Source organism: Coenobita brevimanus, chromosome 67 (assembly GCF_032717465.1).
Source record: "Coenobita brevimanus isolate Jiangsu-jjx chromosome 67, ASM3271746v2, whole genome shotgun sequence".
In the NCBI taxonomy this organism is placed as follows: Eukaryota; Metazoa; Arthropoda; class Malacostraca; order Decapoda; family Coenobitidae; genus Coenobita; species Coenobita brevimanus.
The window spans coordinates 6410708-6431430 of NC_137020.1; the positions used below are offsets into that span (position 1 = coordinate 6410708).

General features: G+C 44.0%; 1 protein-coding gene across 1 annotated transcript in view; it reads left to right on the forward strand.

Moving 5' to 3' along the window:
• Positions 1–20723, forward strand: part of LOC145405502 (uncharacterized) — a 99924-nt gene that overhangs the window by 22573 nt on the left and 56628 nt on the right. Inside the window, exon 4 of the mRNA XM_080276849.1 lies at positions 224–356. Within this exon, the coding sequence (XP_080132975.1) occupies positions 224–356 (133 nt within the window). The remainder of the gene's footprint in view (positions 1–223; positions 357–20723) is intronic.

The following is a 20723-nucleotide window of genomic DNA, read 5'->3' on the forward strand; positions in this document are numbered from 1 at the left end:
CCTACACCAAACAGCACCACGTGTCAGCTGTGCCCATCATTCTGCATCTCTCTCATCTCAGTTTCGATTCGCTGCATGCGTCAATAGCCCTGGAGTTCAGACCTTGCACAGAGTGAGCGATGGCAACGCTAAATGTAAAAGATGGAAATTTGGCCAACTGTACCTACCGTGTTCATGTAGTGATGTTCATGCCGAAGCTGATATAGTGCTGTTTTCTCCTTAGGTGTATCATCCACCCAACACCGACAACTGGGACCTCGACATCAGCTCGGTGACCTTCCGTGACTCCGGCGTGTATGAGTGTCAGGTGTCCACCAGCCCCAAGGTGTCCTTGCCCATCCTACTCACAGTGCTGGGTGAGTGCCGGAGGGAGTGTCCTGGTGACTTAAGGGGCTTTCATACATTCAGGAGTCGGACGAAGAGTCGCCAAGAGTTCAAACTCCTCACGGATTCTTGTCAATTTGGCCAAGAATCCAGCAATCTAGGAGTGCGCCAGGTGGGCGCTACAATTAGCTACGCATAGCTTACACACTGCTACGAGTTCCCTAGGGCGGCGCTATGAGTAGCTAAGAGTCACTACGCATTGCCGAACCAAATGGTCCGTAAAGGTCTACGAGTAGCCATGAGTAGCTAAGAGTAGCTAGGAGTAGCTAAGACCCCCACTAGAGTAGTTACGAGTGCAGTACGACCATCAAGAATTTGATGCGAGTCTGTCAGGAGTGTCGGGCCAAAAAATAAATATATACTGTATAAAGGATGTGATGCAGATGGACTACTCATTCAACTGCGAGCTTGCATTCAACATAGACCTAAGTATCCCGAACGACCATGGCCGGAGGTGCCCGCGAACTGAAACTACTGAAGGTGCAGATGGATTTGGCATGTGAAGCAGCTGACATCAGTGTGGCAATGCAGGGGCATAGCCAGAAAGTTCACAAGGGGGAGGGGGCGGGAGAAAGATGTCTATACATTCTTGAAAAGGTGGTCGAAGGCGGGCGAAGTAATCCTTTGCAGCTGGGGGGTCTGGGGGGTGCTGTGAGCCTCCCAAGGAAAATTTTTGAAAATTAAGTACTTTTAGGGGCTTTCTGAGGCCTATGAAAGTATGTAATGCAGTATTTAGATGATAACTCATAAAACTGAAAATGGCAAAAAGTAGAGCAAGAAAATGATTTTAGCTGACAAAGAAGCATTTTTAACGATCATTATGGAATAAAAGAACAGTAATGCATCTGGGAGTCTCATGTGCATTGTCCTCGCCTTTGTGAGCATAATAATCTTAGCTAAGTTAGTAGGAGCCTGGAAATGTCAAAATTAATATGACAATAGGTAGACTGTAGCACCAGTCGAGCAGGACATTACTCCCGAGGTGGATGGAAAGCTGACGACAGGGAGTGCTGGAGCTCCCGTTTCATCAGCACTCGGGACTAGTTCCTGACCATCCCCCTTTGCTGAACTTCTTCAGTGTCTCAGTTACACAGACAGTAAGCCAATATGCTCTCCAACACAAATTGCTCTAACTATCTACACCAAACTACATGCACAGTACACACTACACTTCCTTTTCCAAAATTCAAAAAAAAATCATGGCGACTTATCACCCAGCCTCGGAATCCCCAGGGGGGGGACCATAAATGCCCCCACCTTCCACCCCTCTCCCGGTGACGACTCGAGGTGCCTGAAACCACTGTCTGACTCTCTTCTTCTTCATTTCTGCAACATTCACGGCCTTTCCTCTAACTTTCGCTCTGTTGAGCACCACCTCTCCTCCTCTAAACCTCACCTTCTTTTTCTAACTGAGACTCAGCTGTCTGAGGCAACTGACAGCAAAGCCTTTTCTGTGTCCTCCTACTTTCTCTATACTCATTTCAAAGCCAAAGGTGGCTGTTGTGTATATATACGCAATGACTTATCTTGTTCTCGTGTTCCTGAACTCGATTCTTCTGAATTCTCTACACTCTGGCTTCAGCTTTCCTGTCATTCTCTGACTAAATATATCTGTGCTGTTTACTTATCTCCTAATTCTACTGACTATCAAAAATTCTTCAACTATCTTACTTCTACGATGGAACACATTCTATCCATTTCTCCTTTCTCTTAAATCTCCATTCTAGGAGATTTCAATGTTCACCACCACCTTTGGCTCTCCTCTCCTTTCACTGATCCACCTGGTGAACAAGCCTACATCTTTTCTAACCTTAATGACCTAGAGCAGCTTGTACAGCACCCAACCGTATCCCTGACCGCCTTGGAGACAGCTCCAACATACTTGACCTCTTCCTTACAACTAATCCTTCTGCTTACACTGTTAATCTTTTCTCTCCGTTGGGCTCCTCTGATCACAACCTTATCACCTTAACCTGTCCTATCACTCCGGTATGGCCTGTGGACCCTCCAGGAAAACGTCATCTGTGGCATTTTGGAGCCGTGGATTGGGAGGCCCTCAGGCAGTACTTTTTTTATTTTCCCTAGAATGATTATTGCTTTCATGGCCGGGAGCCATCTGAGTGTGCCTTGCACATTACAGAGGTTATTCTTTCGGGCATGGAAGCATACATTCCTTTCTCATATCCTTTGACTAGCGCAAGAAAGCCTTGGTTTAGTCATGCTTGTTCTAATGCTGTCCGCAACAAGGAGAGGGCCTACAAAAGGTACCGGAGCCAACCCACCTCTGAATCACATCATCTTTACGTTTCTGCCCGGAATCGTGCTAAGTCTGTTCTTCGCTCTGCTAAAAATAATTTCATCAGTACTAAATGCTCTCAACTCTCCAACTTGAATTCTTCCCGCTCCTTCTGGCACCTTACCAAAAACCTTTCTAACAACTTTACCTCATCATCCTTCCCTCCTCTTTTCTACTCTGATGGTTTTGTAGCTATTTCTTCTACTTATAAAGCAGATCTCTTCGCACAGACTTTCTCCTCCAATTCCACCTTAGACGATTCCGGTGCTGTTCCTCTATCACTTCCTGCCTCTGACTTCCTCATGGCTGACATTAAAATTTCTTCAGCTGATGTATTTTCTGCCATCACTGGCCCCAATACTAACAAGGCATATAGGCCTGATGGAGTCCCTCTTGTTGTTCTCAAGAACTGTGCTTCTGTGCTTACACCCTGCCTTGGCAAACTCTTTCGCCTTTGTCTGTCAACTTGTACCTTTCCTTCTTGCTGGAAGTTTGCTCTCATTTAGCCTGTCCCAAAGAAGGGTGACCACTCCCAACCCTCCAATTATCGTCCAATTGCTTTAATGTCCTGTATTTCAAAAGTTTTCGAGTCAGTTCTCAATAGAAAAATTTTAAGGCATCTTTCCTATCACAACCTTCTTCTGATCGTCAGTACGTGTTCCGTCAGGGACACTCCACTGGCGATCTTCTCATCTACCTTTCAGACTCCTGGTCATCCTCCTTTTGGGACTTTGGCGAAAGCTTTGCCATTGCACTTGACATCTCAAAGGCTTTCGATCGAGTCTGCCATAAATCTTTAATTTCCAAACTGCCCTCTTACGGTTTCTATCTTTCTATAAGTACCTACATCGCTAGCTTCCTTTCTGGTCGTTCTATAGCCGCTGCTCTAGACGGCCATCGTTCTTCTCCTAGATCTATCAACAGTGATGTTCCTCAGGGCTCTGTCCTATCACCAATTCTCTTCCTTTTATTCATCAATGACCTTCTAAGTTGTACATCTATTCCTGTCCACTCATACGCTGATGACTCCACCCTTCACATTTCCATTCAGTTCCCGCAATGCCCAACTCAGAAGTTACTTCAACAAACAAGGGATGAGGCTATGGGACACCTAATGTCTGACTTGGCTCGTATCTCTGACTGGGGTAAAAATAATCTTGTTGTTTTTAATGCATCTAAGACTCAGTTCTTACACCTATCAACCCGTGAAAATCTTCCACAGGTATATCCACTAATGTTTAATAATATTCAGCTTAATCATGCATCATCCTTGAATATGCTTGGGGTTTCATTTACTCGGGACTTATCTTGGAAAGATTATATTACATCTCTTGTATTATGTGCTTCCAAGAGATTGGGTGTGGTAAGCCGACTCCGTTCCTTCTTTACCGCTGCACAATTGTTGACTCTATACGGGGGTTTTATCCGCCCCTGTGTGGAGTACAACTCTCATGTGTGGGGAGGTTCCCCACATACAGCTCTTCTCAATAGGGTGGAGTCAAAGGCTTTTCGTCTCATTAACTCTCCTCCTTTTACTGACTCCCTTCAACCTCTGTCTCTTCGCCGCACTGTTGCATCTTTATCTCTTTTCTATCGCTACTTTAATGGTCACTGCTCCTCTGAACTGTCTGCATGCGTTCCTCCACCTCTACGACGGGCGCGTAGCACCGGTCTAGCAGCAAACTCACATTCCTTTTCTGTCCAACTCTCTAATGCAAGAGTTAACCGTTACTCCCAGTCCTTCATTTATGCAACAGGTCAACTCTGGAACTGTCTCCCTCTGTCTGTATTTCCTGCTGCCTATGATCTCCAGCCTTTCAAACGCAGTGTGTCCAGGCATCTCGAAATGAATGGATCATGAATTTGGCTCTCTCTTGTATTTTGGTATTCTCTTGGAGGGAACTCTTATTGCGGGCTCATGGACTTTGGTTCCTTCTTCCTCGCAGTAAAATATATATATATATATATATATATATATATATATATATATATATATATATATATATATATATATATTATTGTGTTCTAAAGGAAAGCAATTATTTTAAATGTTTCACAAATCTCTTAGTACCTCAAGACTCAAGTATTACATAATATATTAAGAACCACATCCATAGTCCATACATCAGTCTTAATCATAAATGTGCCATGCATTAGAAGTTTACTCACTTTGTTACACCAAAATAGTTAGCCTTTGAAGTATGCCAAATTACTTAGACTTGTCTGATATTTATAACTGAGTGTTTTAAGAATATATATATATATATATATATATATATATATATATATATATATATATATATATATATATATATATATATATATATACACACACACCTGATTTCTACTCTGAGCAAAGGCAATAAAAGCTCTAGCACTTTAGCACGGATCGTTTTCATACTCTGAACAGATATTGCTTAAGAAATCATAGTTCCGATTAATTTAATTTAAGGAAACACTGATTAACAAAAACATAAGATTCTGTCGAACTCAGACAAATAAATGTAGTTTCATTTATACTGGTACTCTATAAGCGCTAGATCAACTAAAATGAAAAAAAAAAAAAATCCAGATACACATAATATATATGCTCTCAGCAGTTTTGCATGCCATGATAGTACTGTATATTCATAAAGGGAGGTTCAGTCTTCTTGTTTTTCTCTTTGAGAACTGATCCAAAATTACACTATGTCTGCATGACGCTGACTCATCATTATTCTCTCTCTCTCTCTCTCTCTCTCTCTCTAAGTGATTTATTTATATATTTTAAAGATTTATTATTATTATTATTTTTTTTAGCCCCATACCATTTCAAGACCCTCAAGGGGGCCGGCGGCCGCCTCCTCGCCCCCCCCCCTTCGCCACGCCCCTGTGGCAATGTGTAGGCTGTTACTTGAGAAGGAGAGTAGGAAGGAAAGAGGAGAACCCTTTGGAGTATGTTATGGCTGCTCCGACGTCCTATGAACGGCCAGTAGGAGGAACATATTGAAGAGTTGAAATTAGAGGAGTACCATTGCTTCAGGAATTTTCTTCGAGTGGATGACAACATCCACTCGATGTTCATGGAACTGCTGGAAAGGGTTGGTTCCCGTATCGAGAAGCAGGACACCTTCTGAAGGAAGTAATTGTCACCTGGGCTGAGGTTTGCTGTCACTCTACACTACCTGGCTACTTTAGATAGCTACAAAACCCTTTCATATGGCTTCAGAGCGGCCCAAAATATCATCTACTTATCATTCCCGAGACCTGCGAGGCCATCATTGCAGAGTACCTGAAGTATGTCCTGGCCTGCCCAACAACGCCAGAACAGTGGAAGGAGATGGATTCCCTTTTCTCTAACAAATGGAATTTCCACCAAGCAGTCGGTGCCTTGGACGGCAAGCATATTGCAGTCAGGTGCCCCCCCAGTGGTGGATCCCACTACTACACCTAAAAACCAACGGTCACCGACTCCCAGCAAACTCGCAGAGTCTCCTACCACACTTTTACCATGCTCTTTGCATATTCGTAGCGACTCATAGATAAATCTTAGTTACTCTTCGCAACTCGTGGATGAAACGAAACGAAACTTTCGAACATACCTGTGAAACTCCTGCCTACTCTTGGAAATCTCTTTGCTACTCTTACCAACTCATAGCGACTTCTAGCTACTCTTAGTTACTCATAACGATTCTTCAACTCGCAAAGGTTTTTTGATACAAGAATCCGTTGAGAGTAGCTATGAGTCGCTAAGAGTCGCCGGAGTAGTCACGAATGCCTTAGGTACGCGCTAGGAGTTTAAAAAATTCGTAGCGGTTCTCGACAAATTTTGAACATGTCAAAAACATCAGGAGTGCGCGAGGAGTCCTGAGACAGTGCCGAGAGACCACAGGACTATAAAGGAATTGTCAGGAGTAGGGTGCAGAGTGTCTCAGGAGTAGCAACTCACAATGATTCTTCGTACGACTCCTGAATGTGTGAAAAACTCTTTACATTTCCAGTAAACTCTTGCAATGACAATCATATCACTTAGTTCCCTGTGCAATGAATATCGTTGTTAGAAATAGCTAAATTACATAAAGGGATAAAAACCATTCAAATTTACATTCGTAATTATACTAGAAAATTCGTGAACACGTTTACTAGGATTTATGAATAACTTCGTTTTTTCTTAATTTTTCCTTCATTCTTCTTCCCCCCCCTCAAAAAAAAAAAAAAAAAAGGCACGATGCGCTGCTGACTTTCTGTAGGTCTGGTCTGTGTTCTTAGCTCAAAAACAAATTGAAAGTCTGAGACTATAACTACATTTCTGGACATAAATAAATAATCATCAGGTTAATACATTCTCTGACTTGTTGCTCGTAGCAATATCTGTTTAACAACTTGTCTAGAAGCAGAATATTCATGAGCCTACGAATGGCACTTTCGGTCTTTTAACTGAACAAACTGTTTCTTGAAGAAAAAGGTGAAAAATACGACTAATCTGGCAAAACATGATATGTGAGACAGCAACCTCTGGTGCATCCCCTCAAACATTGGAGAGGATAAGAGAGTTGCCGATTGTTCTTTCTGTGCCACTCATGTCCCACTGTGACACATTAGAATATAACGAGAATGGTTTGAATGTTTTCTAGAGCTGTTTTTATAAATTTGCTGTAGTTTCCCCCTCATATGAAAAGGGCTGGAGCTTCTGCCTTCGCGTTACTGTAAAACGATCTCGTGCACCAGGTATAACTCACTGCACTCGCTCTGCTCTACCCCCTCTTAGTACTGTTAACTGGTATTAACTTTATTGTGCTTTTGGAGAGAGTGTGGCGGAGGAGATTACTGTTACGTGCCGGGGAGTTATATACTTGTTAAGTGTCTTGTATATATTGTCTGTATATTAAAGTTTGGATGATTTTCCCGTGTTTTTGTTTTTCCATTTACTGCCTCCCGAGCACCATATCTAGATACCTGAAGGCGGAGACGAGAACGTGGCTCTCTTGCTCCTCTGCCTTTACATACGTGGCGCAGTGAGTAGGATATGGTGACTTGGTAGTTTGTGAATGGGTGGTTGTTGTAAGTCGCCTAGAGCGCGCCATTGTTGTCTGAGGCCCGGAAACAAGGTTTCACTCCTACACAGTGCTACTTATAGGTTTTGTCAGCCTTTTCTGTGAAGTGGTGAAGCTGTCTGAGCCAGTATATTACCCACTTACCGCGTGTATTTAATGCGTGTAAAGGACAATATAAGACACAACTCTGTTCCTGAAATTTGGTGAAAACATGCTGTGAAGGACGAACATTACGGTACTCGCTTCCTGACATGATCAGAGCAGGTGGTACTGGTGTCTGAGGAAACTTTACAGTTTCTCCAGTGACTCTGCCACGGAATGTTAACAGTGATTCAGCGTGACTGCTGACCTCTGCCACCTGCAACTATGTGGACGTGGCAAGCCTTCCATTATTTTTCGTCAGTTGTAATTATACATCGGACAAAAGCAGGAACAGAGTTGTGTCTTATACTGTATATTTTTTCCTTTGTCTGAGTGTTGCCGTGTTCCATTTTTTTTTCTAACTTTCTTTTTGTTTTGTGTGTCCTAAATATGGAATTTAATAACTGTAATTTGAGTACTGTTAATTTGCTTCTTTCTCTTGTTGGGGATCTTATGGAAGGTTTTGTTTTGAATGGGTTGTTTTGGGTTTCCTTATTGTAGTCTTCATTGTTGGACTTAAAGGTCTTTATACTTCCGTGTGTTGCCTTGTCTTTTATCTTTATTTTCTTTCTATTGGGTATTTATTAACTACTAAAATGTCTTCCTCCAATAAAGAGACTTTAAAAGCCCAAGTATTGAACTTAGGCCTCTCGGGAGATGATGTTGGAAAGTTTGTCCTACAGCAACAAGCCATCGAATGGGAGGAACGAGCAGAAGAGCGAAGAATGAAGGCAGAAGAAGAGGAGTGTACGAGTAAGCTGCAACTGGTCAAGGTGGAGGCAGATAAGGAGATAGAGTTGGCTGGTATAGCTGCTCAAGGATCTACTCCTTCAACCCCGCTTGAGGAAAATTTAAGTAAGGCTCGCCTTCCCCAGTACAAGGAAGGGGAAAACATAGCTTCCTACTTTGTTCGTTTTGAAAGAGTGACAGATTTGCTGGAAGTTGAGGACGAAGCCTATGCAATGTGGATCGGAAGTTTACTAACGGGTAAGGTTGCAGATATTTACACCTCTTTATCACCAGATATAACCAAATCTTACTCCCTCCTAAAGAAGGCTCTCTTGAAAGGATTCCATAAAACTCCAGATGGATATCGAGCAGAGTTCCGCAGTGGAAGATACAGAGTGGTGAAAGTTTCCTGCAATTCTCCACCCACCTGACACGACTTTTCCTGGCCTGGCTAGAGACGTCTGGGATTGCCAACACATACGACTCATTGAAAGACTTCATGATTCTTGATCAGTTTTTAGCTTCTCTCCACCCCGAGCTACTCCTCTTCGTGAAGGAATGTCTGCCAAAAACTCTAGCTGATTGTGTTAAGCTAGCTGATACTTGGGCGTCCACCCACAGCGCTTACTCCAAACCCCACTCCACCTTCTCGGGTAAGAGATCCTCTAAGACTACTTCTCCTAAGCCTACTCCTTTTTCCCCAAAAGAACAAACCACTCAATCTACCCATGTTCTGCAGGCCGAGAGAACTCCACCGTGCGGTGCCACAACTGTGGAGAAGAGGGTCACATACGGCCTGGTATCCCAGAACCCCCGGCCTTCAAGGTTGGCACCGCCAACCAACCTCACAAGGTGGGTTTCTGTCTATGCGACCATACTGTGCCTAACTATAGGGTTGTTGGAACCATCAGTGGTGCTTGGACTTCCTCCATAGTTACGGACACTGGATGCTCCTGCAGAGTTGTTGCTGAGGAAGTCTTACCAGACGCTGATGTTGTGAACTGTCGGAAGGTCCACGTCGCCGATTATCTTGGGTGTGTCGACGAGTTCCCAGTCTTGAGGTGATTTTTAAATTGCTCCTATTTTGTTAGATGGATGGATATAGTCAGAGCCCCCATTAAATTTGCTACTGCTTTGATTGGCAATGTTCCTGGTGTCAGAGCTCCTAACGACCCTGACCATGTACTTGCTTCCCCAAAGTACGACCTGCCAGTCTCAGCCGAGTACATGGAATGTCCATGGAGCACCTCTTCCATCAGCAACATTACATCCGCAAATCACTCCACACCAGCCGTCATCACACCTACGAGCACATCCAGTTTTCCTCCTAACTTCAGTTCAGATGCCACTGATTCTTCCATTCCACAGGTGCATATTGTGCAGACACAGGCCAGGAAGATGAAACGCATACATCCGCTCACCCTACCAGCCCTTCAGTCTTTGTCCATAACGCCTGACGAGTTCAGCACGCTCCAGACATCTTGTGCAACTCTTGGTGACATTAAGGATAAGGCCAATGCAGGAACCATTGACCTTTCATTTCGTCGTAGACAACGGCCTCCTTTACTGCCGGTGAATCTCATGAAAGAGGCCTGATAAGGTAGGCAAGCTAGCTTTAGTTGTTCCAAGAGACTGTCGTCCACTAATTCTTTCTGTTGCCCATGAGAGTCCCCTTGCTGACCACTTTTCACACAGGAAGACAGAGATGAAAATCATGGAGCATTTTTCTGGCCAGGTATAGGTGCCGACATAAGAGACTTCTGCAGGTCCTGCAACAAGTGCCAGCGGTTTTTCGCAAAAGGCAGAGTCTATCCAGCTCCTGAAGGCGATGCCTATAATCACAGAGCCGTTTTCACGTGTCGCCATCGATCTTATTGGTCCCCTCTCACCCCTGTCCTCGGAAGGGCACAGGTATATCCTAACATTAATTGATTTTGCCACTGGTTTCCCCGAAGCAGTACCTCTGAGGGATAAGGATTCTACAGTATATCTGTAGCTGAGGCTTTACTGTCCATCTTTGCCAGGGTCAGCATCCCTAGGGAAGTCATGTTGGACCGCGGGACTAAGTTTACCTCTACTCTGATGGCTGAATTGCACAAGCTGCTAGGCGTGAAACCCATGTTCACGACCCCCTACCATCCTTCTGGGAATGGGTGGATTGAGAGGTTACACGGATCCCTGAAGGCTTCACTTAAGGAACTGTGTGAAGAAAAACCAAGGGAATGGCACAGGTACCTAATCCCTACTTTGTTCACCCTCAGGGAAGTTCCCAGTAACAGGACCAGCTTCACCTTCAACTTGCTGTATGGTCATTCCATTAGAGGACCTCTGACGGCACTGAGAGACCTCTGGGAAGATCGTACTATCTAGGGCCAAGAGTGAAGCAGCTATCAATATGTCATTGAACTACGGGACAAGCTCGAAGAATGTGCCAAGATTGCTGCTCAAAATGCAGACATCAGCAGAAGCAGGTATAAGGCCTACTTTGACATACACTCTAAAGATCGGCAGTTCAAGCCAGGAGACTAAGTGCTAGTTCTGCTCCCGAGTGATACCAGCAAGCTGCTGCTCTCCTGGAGTGACCCACATAAGGTCCTGGAGAAAAGGGGTAAAGTAGATTATTTAACTGAAGAGCCTAAAGGACCTAAACTTTATCATGTAAATTTATTGAAGAAATACCACCGCAGGGCAGAGGTTATGCAAGTAGCTGCTTTGGACGAGGTTGATATGCTCGAACATCTGGATCCCCATGCCATCGGAGAAGTAGCTCCAGTCATCAGGAATGAAGATCAGGACTACTCCAGACAGTTACCAGTGACCCCCGGTGGCCTGAGTGACAAGCTCCTGAACACTGGGCCAGAAATTGGTTCTTCTCTGTCAGAACATCAACAAGCAACCCTACACGAGCTACTGGGTGAGTTTGGTGATATTTTTTCCAATAATCATGATTGTACTATCACCATTGAACATGACATCTTACTCACCACCACTGACAGAGTGTGAGCTATGGTCTACCCAGTCCCAGTTCACCTCAAACACTTCTTCGGCAAGAGGTTGAGACACTCCTGCAGCAAGGAATAATCCAACACTCCTCCTTGCCTCACTGTTCTCCAGTGGTAATCGTAAAGAAGTCTGATGGTATATACAGGATGGCCGTTGATTACCGTCAGTTAAACTCAATTACAGTTTTCCATGCAGAGTGTACCTGTAATGGAAAAGGACTTGCATAAGTTTTCTGGTTGCAAATATTTTTCAGAACTTGATCTCTGCAAGGCCTACTATCGGGTACCTATGTCCGACAAAGCAAAGCCCCTGACAGCTTTTCCCACTCGTATGGGTCTAATGGAATTTACCCGTATGCCATTTGGGTTAGTCACTGTCTGTGTTATGTATATTTGTTTGATGAGAGTTGTTCTTGCTGGCTTACCTAATGTGTCCTGTTATTTTGATAACATTCATCCACTCTAAAGACTGGTCAGAACACCTTAACACCCTTCGCCCTGTGCTGGACAGGTTGAGACAACACCAACCCACCATCAAACCTTCAAAATGCAGATTCGGGGTACAGTCCATCCAATATCTTGGGTTCCGGCTGGATGGTATGTATTTCTGGCCCCTACATGATAAGCTCTCTGCTCCGAGTGACATCACCCCCCCAACTACTAAGAAACTCTTAGGTAGCTTCCTGGGTCTTGTGTCAGTCTACAAAGTTTTCATCCCTCAGGCCTCCGAATACACCAGCCCCTAGTTAGACCTGCTGACAAATACTAGCCACGAGCCTCCCGCTTGGACTGAAGATCTGCACGGCTGCTTCAACCATCGCTAGTCAACATTGTGTTCTGACCCGATTCTTCACCTCCCTGATCCTAACCGCACGTTTGTTCTATGAACCAACTCCTCCCAAAATGGACTGGGAGCTGTGCTCCTCCAGTATTACGACGACTGTCCTCATCCCGTCTCCTATGCAAGGAGAAAGTTACTCAACAGGGAAAAGAGGTACTCAACAATTGAGAGAGAGTGCCTGGCAATCGTGTTTAGAATTTTAAGGTTTGACTTTTATCTCAGAGGGAAAGAATCTCTTTTAGCGATAGATCATCGGCTGTTGGTATACTTAGCAACTTTCAGAGGTAAAATTGACCGCCCTAATTCGATGGTCTTTAAATTTGCAGGCCTACAAGTTCAGGATTGTCCACATTGCCAGCAAAGATAATTTACGGGCAGACATTTTAAATAGGTTACCCTAGATCTACTAATCTTTTGTATCTACTTTGCAGTAGATTCTTCTTTGGGGGACAGAGTCAAGGCTTCGTTACGCCCTCTTTGGGAACAGTGCATTGCCACTTCACGGAGCTGCCGTTCGCTCATTATTGACGTCATTCCAACCAATACCTCATTCTTTGCTGCTGACGTGGCGTTTCAAACTGCAGATCGTTTGAAGCCCCAATACCACCTCAGGAGTCATTTGGGAGGTTTGTTCTGCTGCAGCCGTCACGTCCTCTAGCAGAACACAGCTAGGCTTCTCCACGGCAACACCTTACCTCCTGATACCCGCTAGCTGTTCTCTGAAGCACAAGTTCCTTTGGGCTGGAGCTTCTGCCTTCTCGTTACTGTAAAACGACCTCGTGAACCGGGTATAACTCACCGCTCTCGTTCTTCTCTACCCTCTCTTGATACTGTTAACTGGTATAAACTTTATTGTGCTTTTGGAGAGAGAGTGTGGTGGAGGAGATTACTGTTACGTGCCGGGGAGTTATATACTTGTGAAGTGTCTTGTATATATTGTCTTGTATATTAAAGTTGGGATGATTTTTCCCGTGTGTTTGTTTTCTCATTTACTGTCTCCCGAGCACCATATCTCGATACCTGAAGGCGGAGACGAGAACGTGGCTCTCTCGCCCCTCTGCCTTTACACACTCCTAACATGGCCATCATAACATTAAAAAGATTTGTATCCTTGTGTAGAGCTGAAAGCCAGTAACCTAAATTCGTTCATTTCAGTTCCGATGATGTGACTCATTGTTTCTCTGGAAATTTGGTCTTGGCCTATTTTTGCAGCAATATCATTACTAAAAATACCGTGGTCTGATCTCTTAAGCTAATTCACACAAACCTAGATATGATAATGTGGTTTGAAAAGATAAATCATGTGGTATCCAGCGTGAGTGGCGGTGGGTGCTGGTGACCATCATCCACTCACTTGACATACCGGTGGTGCTGTCTACTTCTACACCTTTATCATTAGTTTTCTGTGTCTGCCTTCATCTGTTTCAGTTTTTCCCATCTTTCCTGTCACTTTATATTACTCTTATTCCTTTTCCAGATGTCTTTACATTGACTGAGAAGCATAATGGTTTCCTGTAAATCAGGAAACCATTTACAGCGCTGGGTGGTAACCATTTAAACAACCCATACATGTTCCCTACATGTCAGCAAGAGGGATGGCAGAGGGTTATTCCTTCCTGGTAAAAGAAACTAACTTAAACAGCCACTCCTTATGGGTTTTGGCGTCTGGCTACAGACGGATAGATAGACAGATCCAGTCTGTTTACGGCTTTGGAAAGGCGATATGGGAAGAAGAATATACAGATGTACCTGAAAATCCGATAATAGTTTTGTGATCTGGTTTCAGTCAAGTAGGTTACTTAGACTTCATTCCGATAATCATGTCGAGTCCCAGTAACAGTCCACCACACACACACACACACACACACACACGCACACATCTACACCCTGTCTACGAATTGCACTCAATACAGCTGTTGGTTCGACCGAGTCGACGCACACACACACACACACACACACACACACACACACACACACATCTACACCCTGTCTGCGAATTGCACTCAATACAGCTGACCGAGTCGAAGCCTTTTCCATAATGACTGAATGCCATACACAGATGATTCCTACATTCATTTTTCTTCTCAGTTATTTGCTTTATTGTATGTATGTGGTCGATAGTTCAGAATCCACTTTTAACCCCCAGATGCCGGGCAGTTTATTGCGGGAGAATCCTCTCACTACTGGCAACTTCCCCAAAGCAGCCTGTATTCAAACCTTCATATTAGGGAAAACATAGTTGTTAGGAAAACAAATTAAAGACCATATTACTCACCAAACTTTTTTTCTTGCGAATGAAACCATCCCCATGTCTGCAGCTGGTCCCGTCGATGAGTAAGCAGGTGAACAGGATGAGTAACTTTGGCACTTGAGGCAGCCTGTCTCTGTAGCTAAGTTCATGGCCCGGCCTTGGGCTCACAGCAAAACAGAATGGCCAACGTTTGTAACACTGGCTTGCCCAGTTGGGTGTGTGCTTGTGATGCTGGCCTTCCTCCCGCCCCGTGAATCTGCCATTTTGTTACACATATAATGTACTATCCATTTTCAAAGCAATAAATTTGAATCATCACCCAATACATGTGGTCCGTCTTTTGTTTTCCGGCCATAACAGAATGACACTTTGTCCCATAGGTGTTTGGGAGAATTCACATACATGCATTTTAAAAGGTAAAAAAATAAATTGTTCTTATTGTCCTATGATTGTCCAAGAATTTTGTACTTTGTAATAATTGTGGGAGCAAACAATCTTTTCGATAAATAGTGTAACTTTGGCTATACCAGGAGATAGACACTTGTACTAAATGTTATGCAGTTTGGCAATTTATTTTGGCAATTTATTTAGGTATGAGCAGTGTGTAACTGTCCAAGATGGGGATATCAGGAAGGTGTAAGAAGGTCTTCTTGCACCACCGGTATGGTTTACGGAGGCAATCAGTCTCAATGATCTCCATTTCAGACTCATCAACAAGCTGCATGTTGATGTGGTCATTGACGGAACCTGGCTTGAGTATGGGTTGCCTGGTCCTGAAGTCTGTCTTGCCTGTGTCCTGCTTAACCCCCTGGTGAATTGTGGTCGACATGTTCACCTTTTGCTTATCGTGCCAGTGAATGGCCAACATGTTACCACATTTCCGGGTTACTAGTGCGCCTTCCTCGGTCTTCCCTGGGAATGCTGGAAAAGTATTCCTAGTGACACGGACAGTCCCACAGGTTCCAGTACCATGCACAAGTAACTACTTTGTCAATGCCAGGGATGTGTAACAGTTATCCGTTTACAGGCTGTGGCTTTTGTGGAAGTATCTGTCCATCAACAGTTTCATCACAGCAGCAGAAAACCCATGGGGATTGTCACTTGGCATATCCACATCTGTAACTGAATAAACTATTACATCTAGCACATATCCAGTCTGATAATCACATAGGGCAAAGAACTTTAGTTCAAACCTGTGATGTTTAGATGGCACATTCTGTATAAATGCAAGTCGTCCTTTGAACAGGACTAGCAACTCGTAAATAACCACTTTCTGAAATGGCAAGAAAAGACCAATAGATGTCTCCTTCAGCATGGTCAGAATGGGCCTAATCTTCCTCAACCTGTCACAGGGTGCAGGGCCATAACTGCAGTTGAAGTATAGGAATCTCAATATGGCTAGGTACCTGACACAGACCATTTATTATCCAGGACTAGGTACCTGTCACAGGCCATATATTATCCAAAGACAGATGTGTGGACGATTTCATCCACTGCTCAATAGTCATGGATCACATGCTTTTTTGCGAGTGCCATTGCCATAGTCAATGCAAGCCACAAATACATCTCCCCCACCTCCGCTGGCTGCCACTTTTTCGTTTTTGCACTCCTTCTCAGACACCTGCAGCCAGCGTATAGATATGGCCTGGTGGAAGTTCATCTCATCCACCAGGTACTGCATAATTGAGGTGGTAAAAATGGCTTGGAAGAATGACAGGATTGCAAATGTTCCTGCCTGCAGGAGCTCCCTCTTTGCACCTGCCCCTGTTGCATCAAAGGCAGGTAAGGCTGGCTGGAAACCTTCCCCCTCCTTCTACACAAAAGTGTCCAGCCAGCCGACGCCGGGCCTGCTTGACCATGATGGTGCATCATTAGGCAGTTTTGCAGCACCACGTGCACGCCCACGCCCACTGGGACGGCATGGGCACGGCCAAAGGCAAGGAGGGGATGGGAATGAGAGGTGGAGGTGGAGACAGGGGAGGGCAAGGGTGATGACTCACCAGACTCGGGGACTCCTTGGGGTGATGATGGGTGTTCAGACTGAACACGTGGGGCCAAAGATGGTGTTATCCCAACATGTGAAAGGCCAGGCTTTCGGGATATGGCCCTTGAATTGCTTGGTTGCGGTGATGAGGGTTGGGATGGGGATAGAGTGCAACGCACCTCACAGCCGCGTGGTGGTGAGACACGGCATTGGTATTTGTGTCGAATGTGCCTTCCACACTCACCACCAACTCCCTCACTTCCAACTGCTCCTGACTTCTCAGTCTCACAGCCAGAGGGAAATGCTTCAATGTCATAGGCACTCACAACCTCCTGAAGCACTGTGAGGGCCTTTTCAGACGTATCAGAGCAGGCAGGCGAAGGGGCACTTGTTACCTCACTCTCTACATGGTAACTTTCCCCTTATTTAAGAGGAAGTTTTGCCACTTTCACTTAGACTGGTCACTCTCATGTCCAAAGCACGCCCTATTGCACTATTACTGAGCCCCTTCGATCTCTCCTTCGGCAGGAGTTTCGAGAGGGTGGATGATGCAAGGAGTGTGTCACTGGTGGGGATGAAATCAGACATGAAGGAACCAGAAAGCATCGCTCCTCATCAGGCCAAGGCGTGGATCGGACTGAACAACGCTTATGTGCCCGGGTGGGAGTCTCTCCCAAGCCTTTGGTGTTAAAATATAACATGAATCAGTTCAGACTATGGCGGGATGGAACGTGCAACATACACCGTCATCCAGCGGCCTCTCTCTACCTAAATTGCTACTGCATATCATGTTCCCTGGTGGATGAGGGTTAAAGCCTGGTTGTTTCTTAGTCTGGTTACAATATACCATGTCTGAAAGTATATATGTTATTGTCACTGTGAATAATTTGTATATAACTGACAACAGGCAAATTGGTGGGTAGTTTTTAACATAATTCAATTCTGCTTTCATTTGTTTTAAGATAATTGCTGTTTCTTTCCTGGCTCTTGGGTCTTTTCCTTCTCTGATATGTTTCTTTGTGAGTTATGATAGTTTTTCCAGGGCACTTTTTTTTTTTTCATCTTTGATTAAATCTACTGTGATACCAACTTCTGATGCTCAGCTTCTTTCCGTAATTTTCAAAGATATTTTTGTCTCTTCTGTAGTTTTGGCTGGAATTTCTGTCGATATTGTGTTTCCTTCAATGCCTGGTCTGTCGTCCAATTTGTATAGATGACCATAGCTTTCTTCCATCACTGATAATGTCTTCCCTATTCAGTGCTGTTTCACCATTTAGTTTCTCTAAAGGGTACATCTGATTTTTCCCTGTCCTAGTGTCCTCTTTTCTCTCTTTCAGCTAGTTCTTGAGGTAAAGGCTTCGTTTATTTTCTGCATGTTGAATTTCCGCACATCTTACTGATTTTTCTCATTTCTCTGTTTTATCTCTAGTAGATATTACTAGTAGATAGGGAAGTGAACATGGAAATGAAAAAGTTATTGCATGAGAGTACTGTGATACCAGCTCTAACATATGGAAGTTAAGCATGGCCCTTATTGGAGGGGCACAAGTCGAGAGTGAGACAGTGGAAATGAGTTATTTGAAAGGACCATGTAGAGTCACGTGGAGAGACAGACTGATCTATCTATCTATCTATTGCCAGACGCCTCAATCCCGTTTGAGGTGGCCACAAACAAATCGCCTCCAAGTCGCCCTGTCCCCAGCCGTTTCACTCCCCTGCTCCCAACTCACACCCCCCACTCTCATATACCTCTCCACCCCATCCCTCCATCTCATCCTCGGCCTTCCCCTCCCTCTTCCCCCCTCCACCTCACTCACATACACTCTCTTCGTCAGTCTTTCACCCTCCATCCTCTCCACATGGCCAAACCACCTCAGTGTGTTCCTCATAACACTTCCTATCACATCCACATCCACACCACAACGCTCCTTTATATCCTCATTCGTCAGCCTGTCTCTCCACATGACTCCACAGGCTCCTCTTAAATAACTCATTTCCACTGCTCTCACTCTTGACTTGTGTCCTTCCAACAAAGTCCAAGCTTCACTTCCGTACGTTAGAGTTGGTATCACAATACTGTCATGTAGTAACTTTTTCACTTCCATGCTCACTTCCCTGTTTCTTATCACTGCTTTCAAAGAACCAGCAACCTTTCTTCCCTTCTGTACCCTTTCAAGCACTTCACCCTCCAAACCTCCATCCTTACTCATCACACTACCCAAGTACTTAAACGTACTCAAATTTTCCAATTCCTCACCATCCAACCTCGCTGTACATTCACTAACTTCACCTCTCTCAAAGACCATCACTTTACTCTTTCCTACATTCACCTTTAGATTCCGTTACTTACACACTCTCTCAAACTCATCCACCAAGCCCTGCAGCTCCCCTTCGTCTTCACTCAACAACACAGTATCATCTGCAAACAACAGTACAGGGAGTTTCCAAACAATATCCTCTCTCACCAGGATCATTCCAACATCCATTACCCTACCTTGTACCTCTTTTATTACCCCATCCATGTACAGATTGAACAACCATGGAGATATGACACATCCCTGTTTCAAACCAACTTTCAAAGAGAAAAATTCACTCAGTTCACCATCCACACGCACTGCAGCCTTCGCACCATCGTACATACTCTTCACAGCATTCAGCAACTTCCCATCTACTCCATATATTCTTAACACTTTCCATAATCCTTGTCTATCCACCCTGTCATATGCTTTCTCCAAATCCATGAAAGCCGCATACAACTTCTTTCCCTTCTCTAGAAACTTTTCCACTAAATGAGGAAATGAAGGAGCGTTGTGGTGTGGATGTGATAGGAAGCGTTAGGAGAAAATTAGGTGGTTTGGCCATGTAGAGAGGATGGACAGTGAGAGACTGGGAAGAAGAGTATATATGAGTGAGGTGGAAGGGAGGGGAGAGGGAGGGTGAGGCCAAGGATGAGATGGAGGAATGGAGTGGAAAAGTATATGAGAGAGGGGAGTGTGAGCTGGGAGCAGGGCAGTGAAATGGTGGGGGCAGGGTGACATGGATGCGATTTGTTTGTGGCCACTCCTTACGGGACTAAGGCGTCTGGCAATAGACAGATGATTTTATTTTTGTTTCTATGATTAGACATAAATTGTTTTGTTTCATTTGAGAGTTTATTGCCTTCAATTCTATTTCCAATACTGCTTGCTTCAGTTTTTTGGTGGTTTTATTTTAGTTACTCAATGTCAAAACTTTCTTAATTATTATGGACTAAGTACGTGTTATGGAAGGTGATACTAAATTCTCTTTCCCTATGACGCAAGTTAGCTAAGTTAGAAGTCACTGTATGTATGAGATTATTCCTTTCTTTTTTAAAATTAATTTTCAGTTCACATTTAATCGATGTATCATCGCTTGAGGTTTCCAAGTCCATTTGGTACATGACCTCTTCTCATAGAAGGAATTCACGATTTTCTGTGTCAGAGTTTCTGCAAATTCAACAAGAGCTTGACCTGTCTCATTTCTTGAGTCTGCTACATTACTTCTGACTGCAGTCTTTCATGCTACTTTTTTTCCTACTTTACCAATGAAGTCACCCATAATCACAGTATAGTGAGCCTTCCTCTGTTGATAGCTGACTTCACATTTACATAGAACTTAATAAGATCTTCATCTCTATAACGTCTTGTTGACATACACTTGAACTTAATCGAATTTGTATCTATCATTTACTTTTATCATGACAATAACTACTTTTTAATTTTTGCAAAAAAAAAAAAAAAAATCTACGACTTACCTTTAAACATTTTTGTTAAGTAGGAATCCTACTCCACGCTCTTTCTTTCGGCCTTCAGATTTGCCTTTCCAGTATAAGTCCATTGTTATTACTTTCTGCCACTCACCTGATCTGATTCACTAAGTCCTGTGACCTCCCATCCGATATTGGATAGCTCTTCAAGCAACATGAACAGGTCAGCATCTGTTCCAATACTTCTTATATTATAGGTGCAGATGTACATTAACATATGGAGGCCTAATCCTTTACACTGGAGATTCTTAGAACGTACTCCAGAGATATTCCGT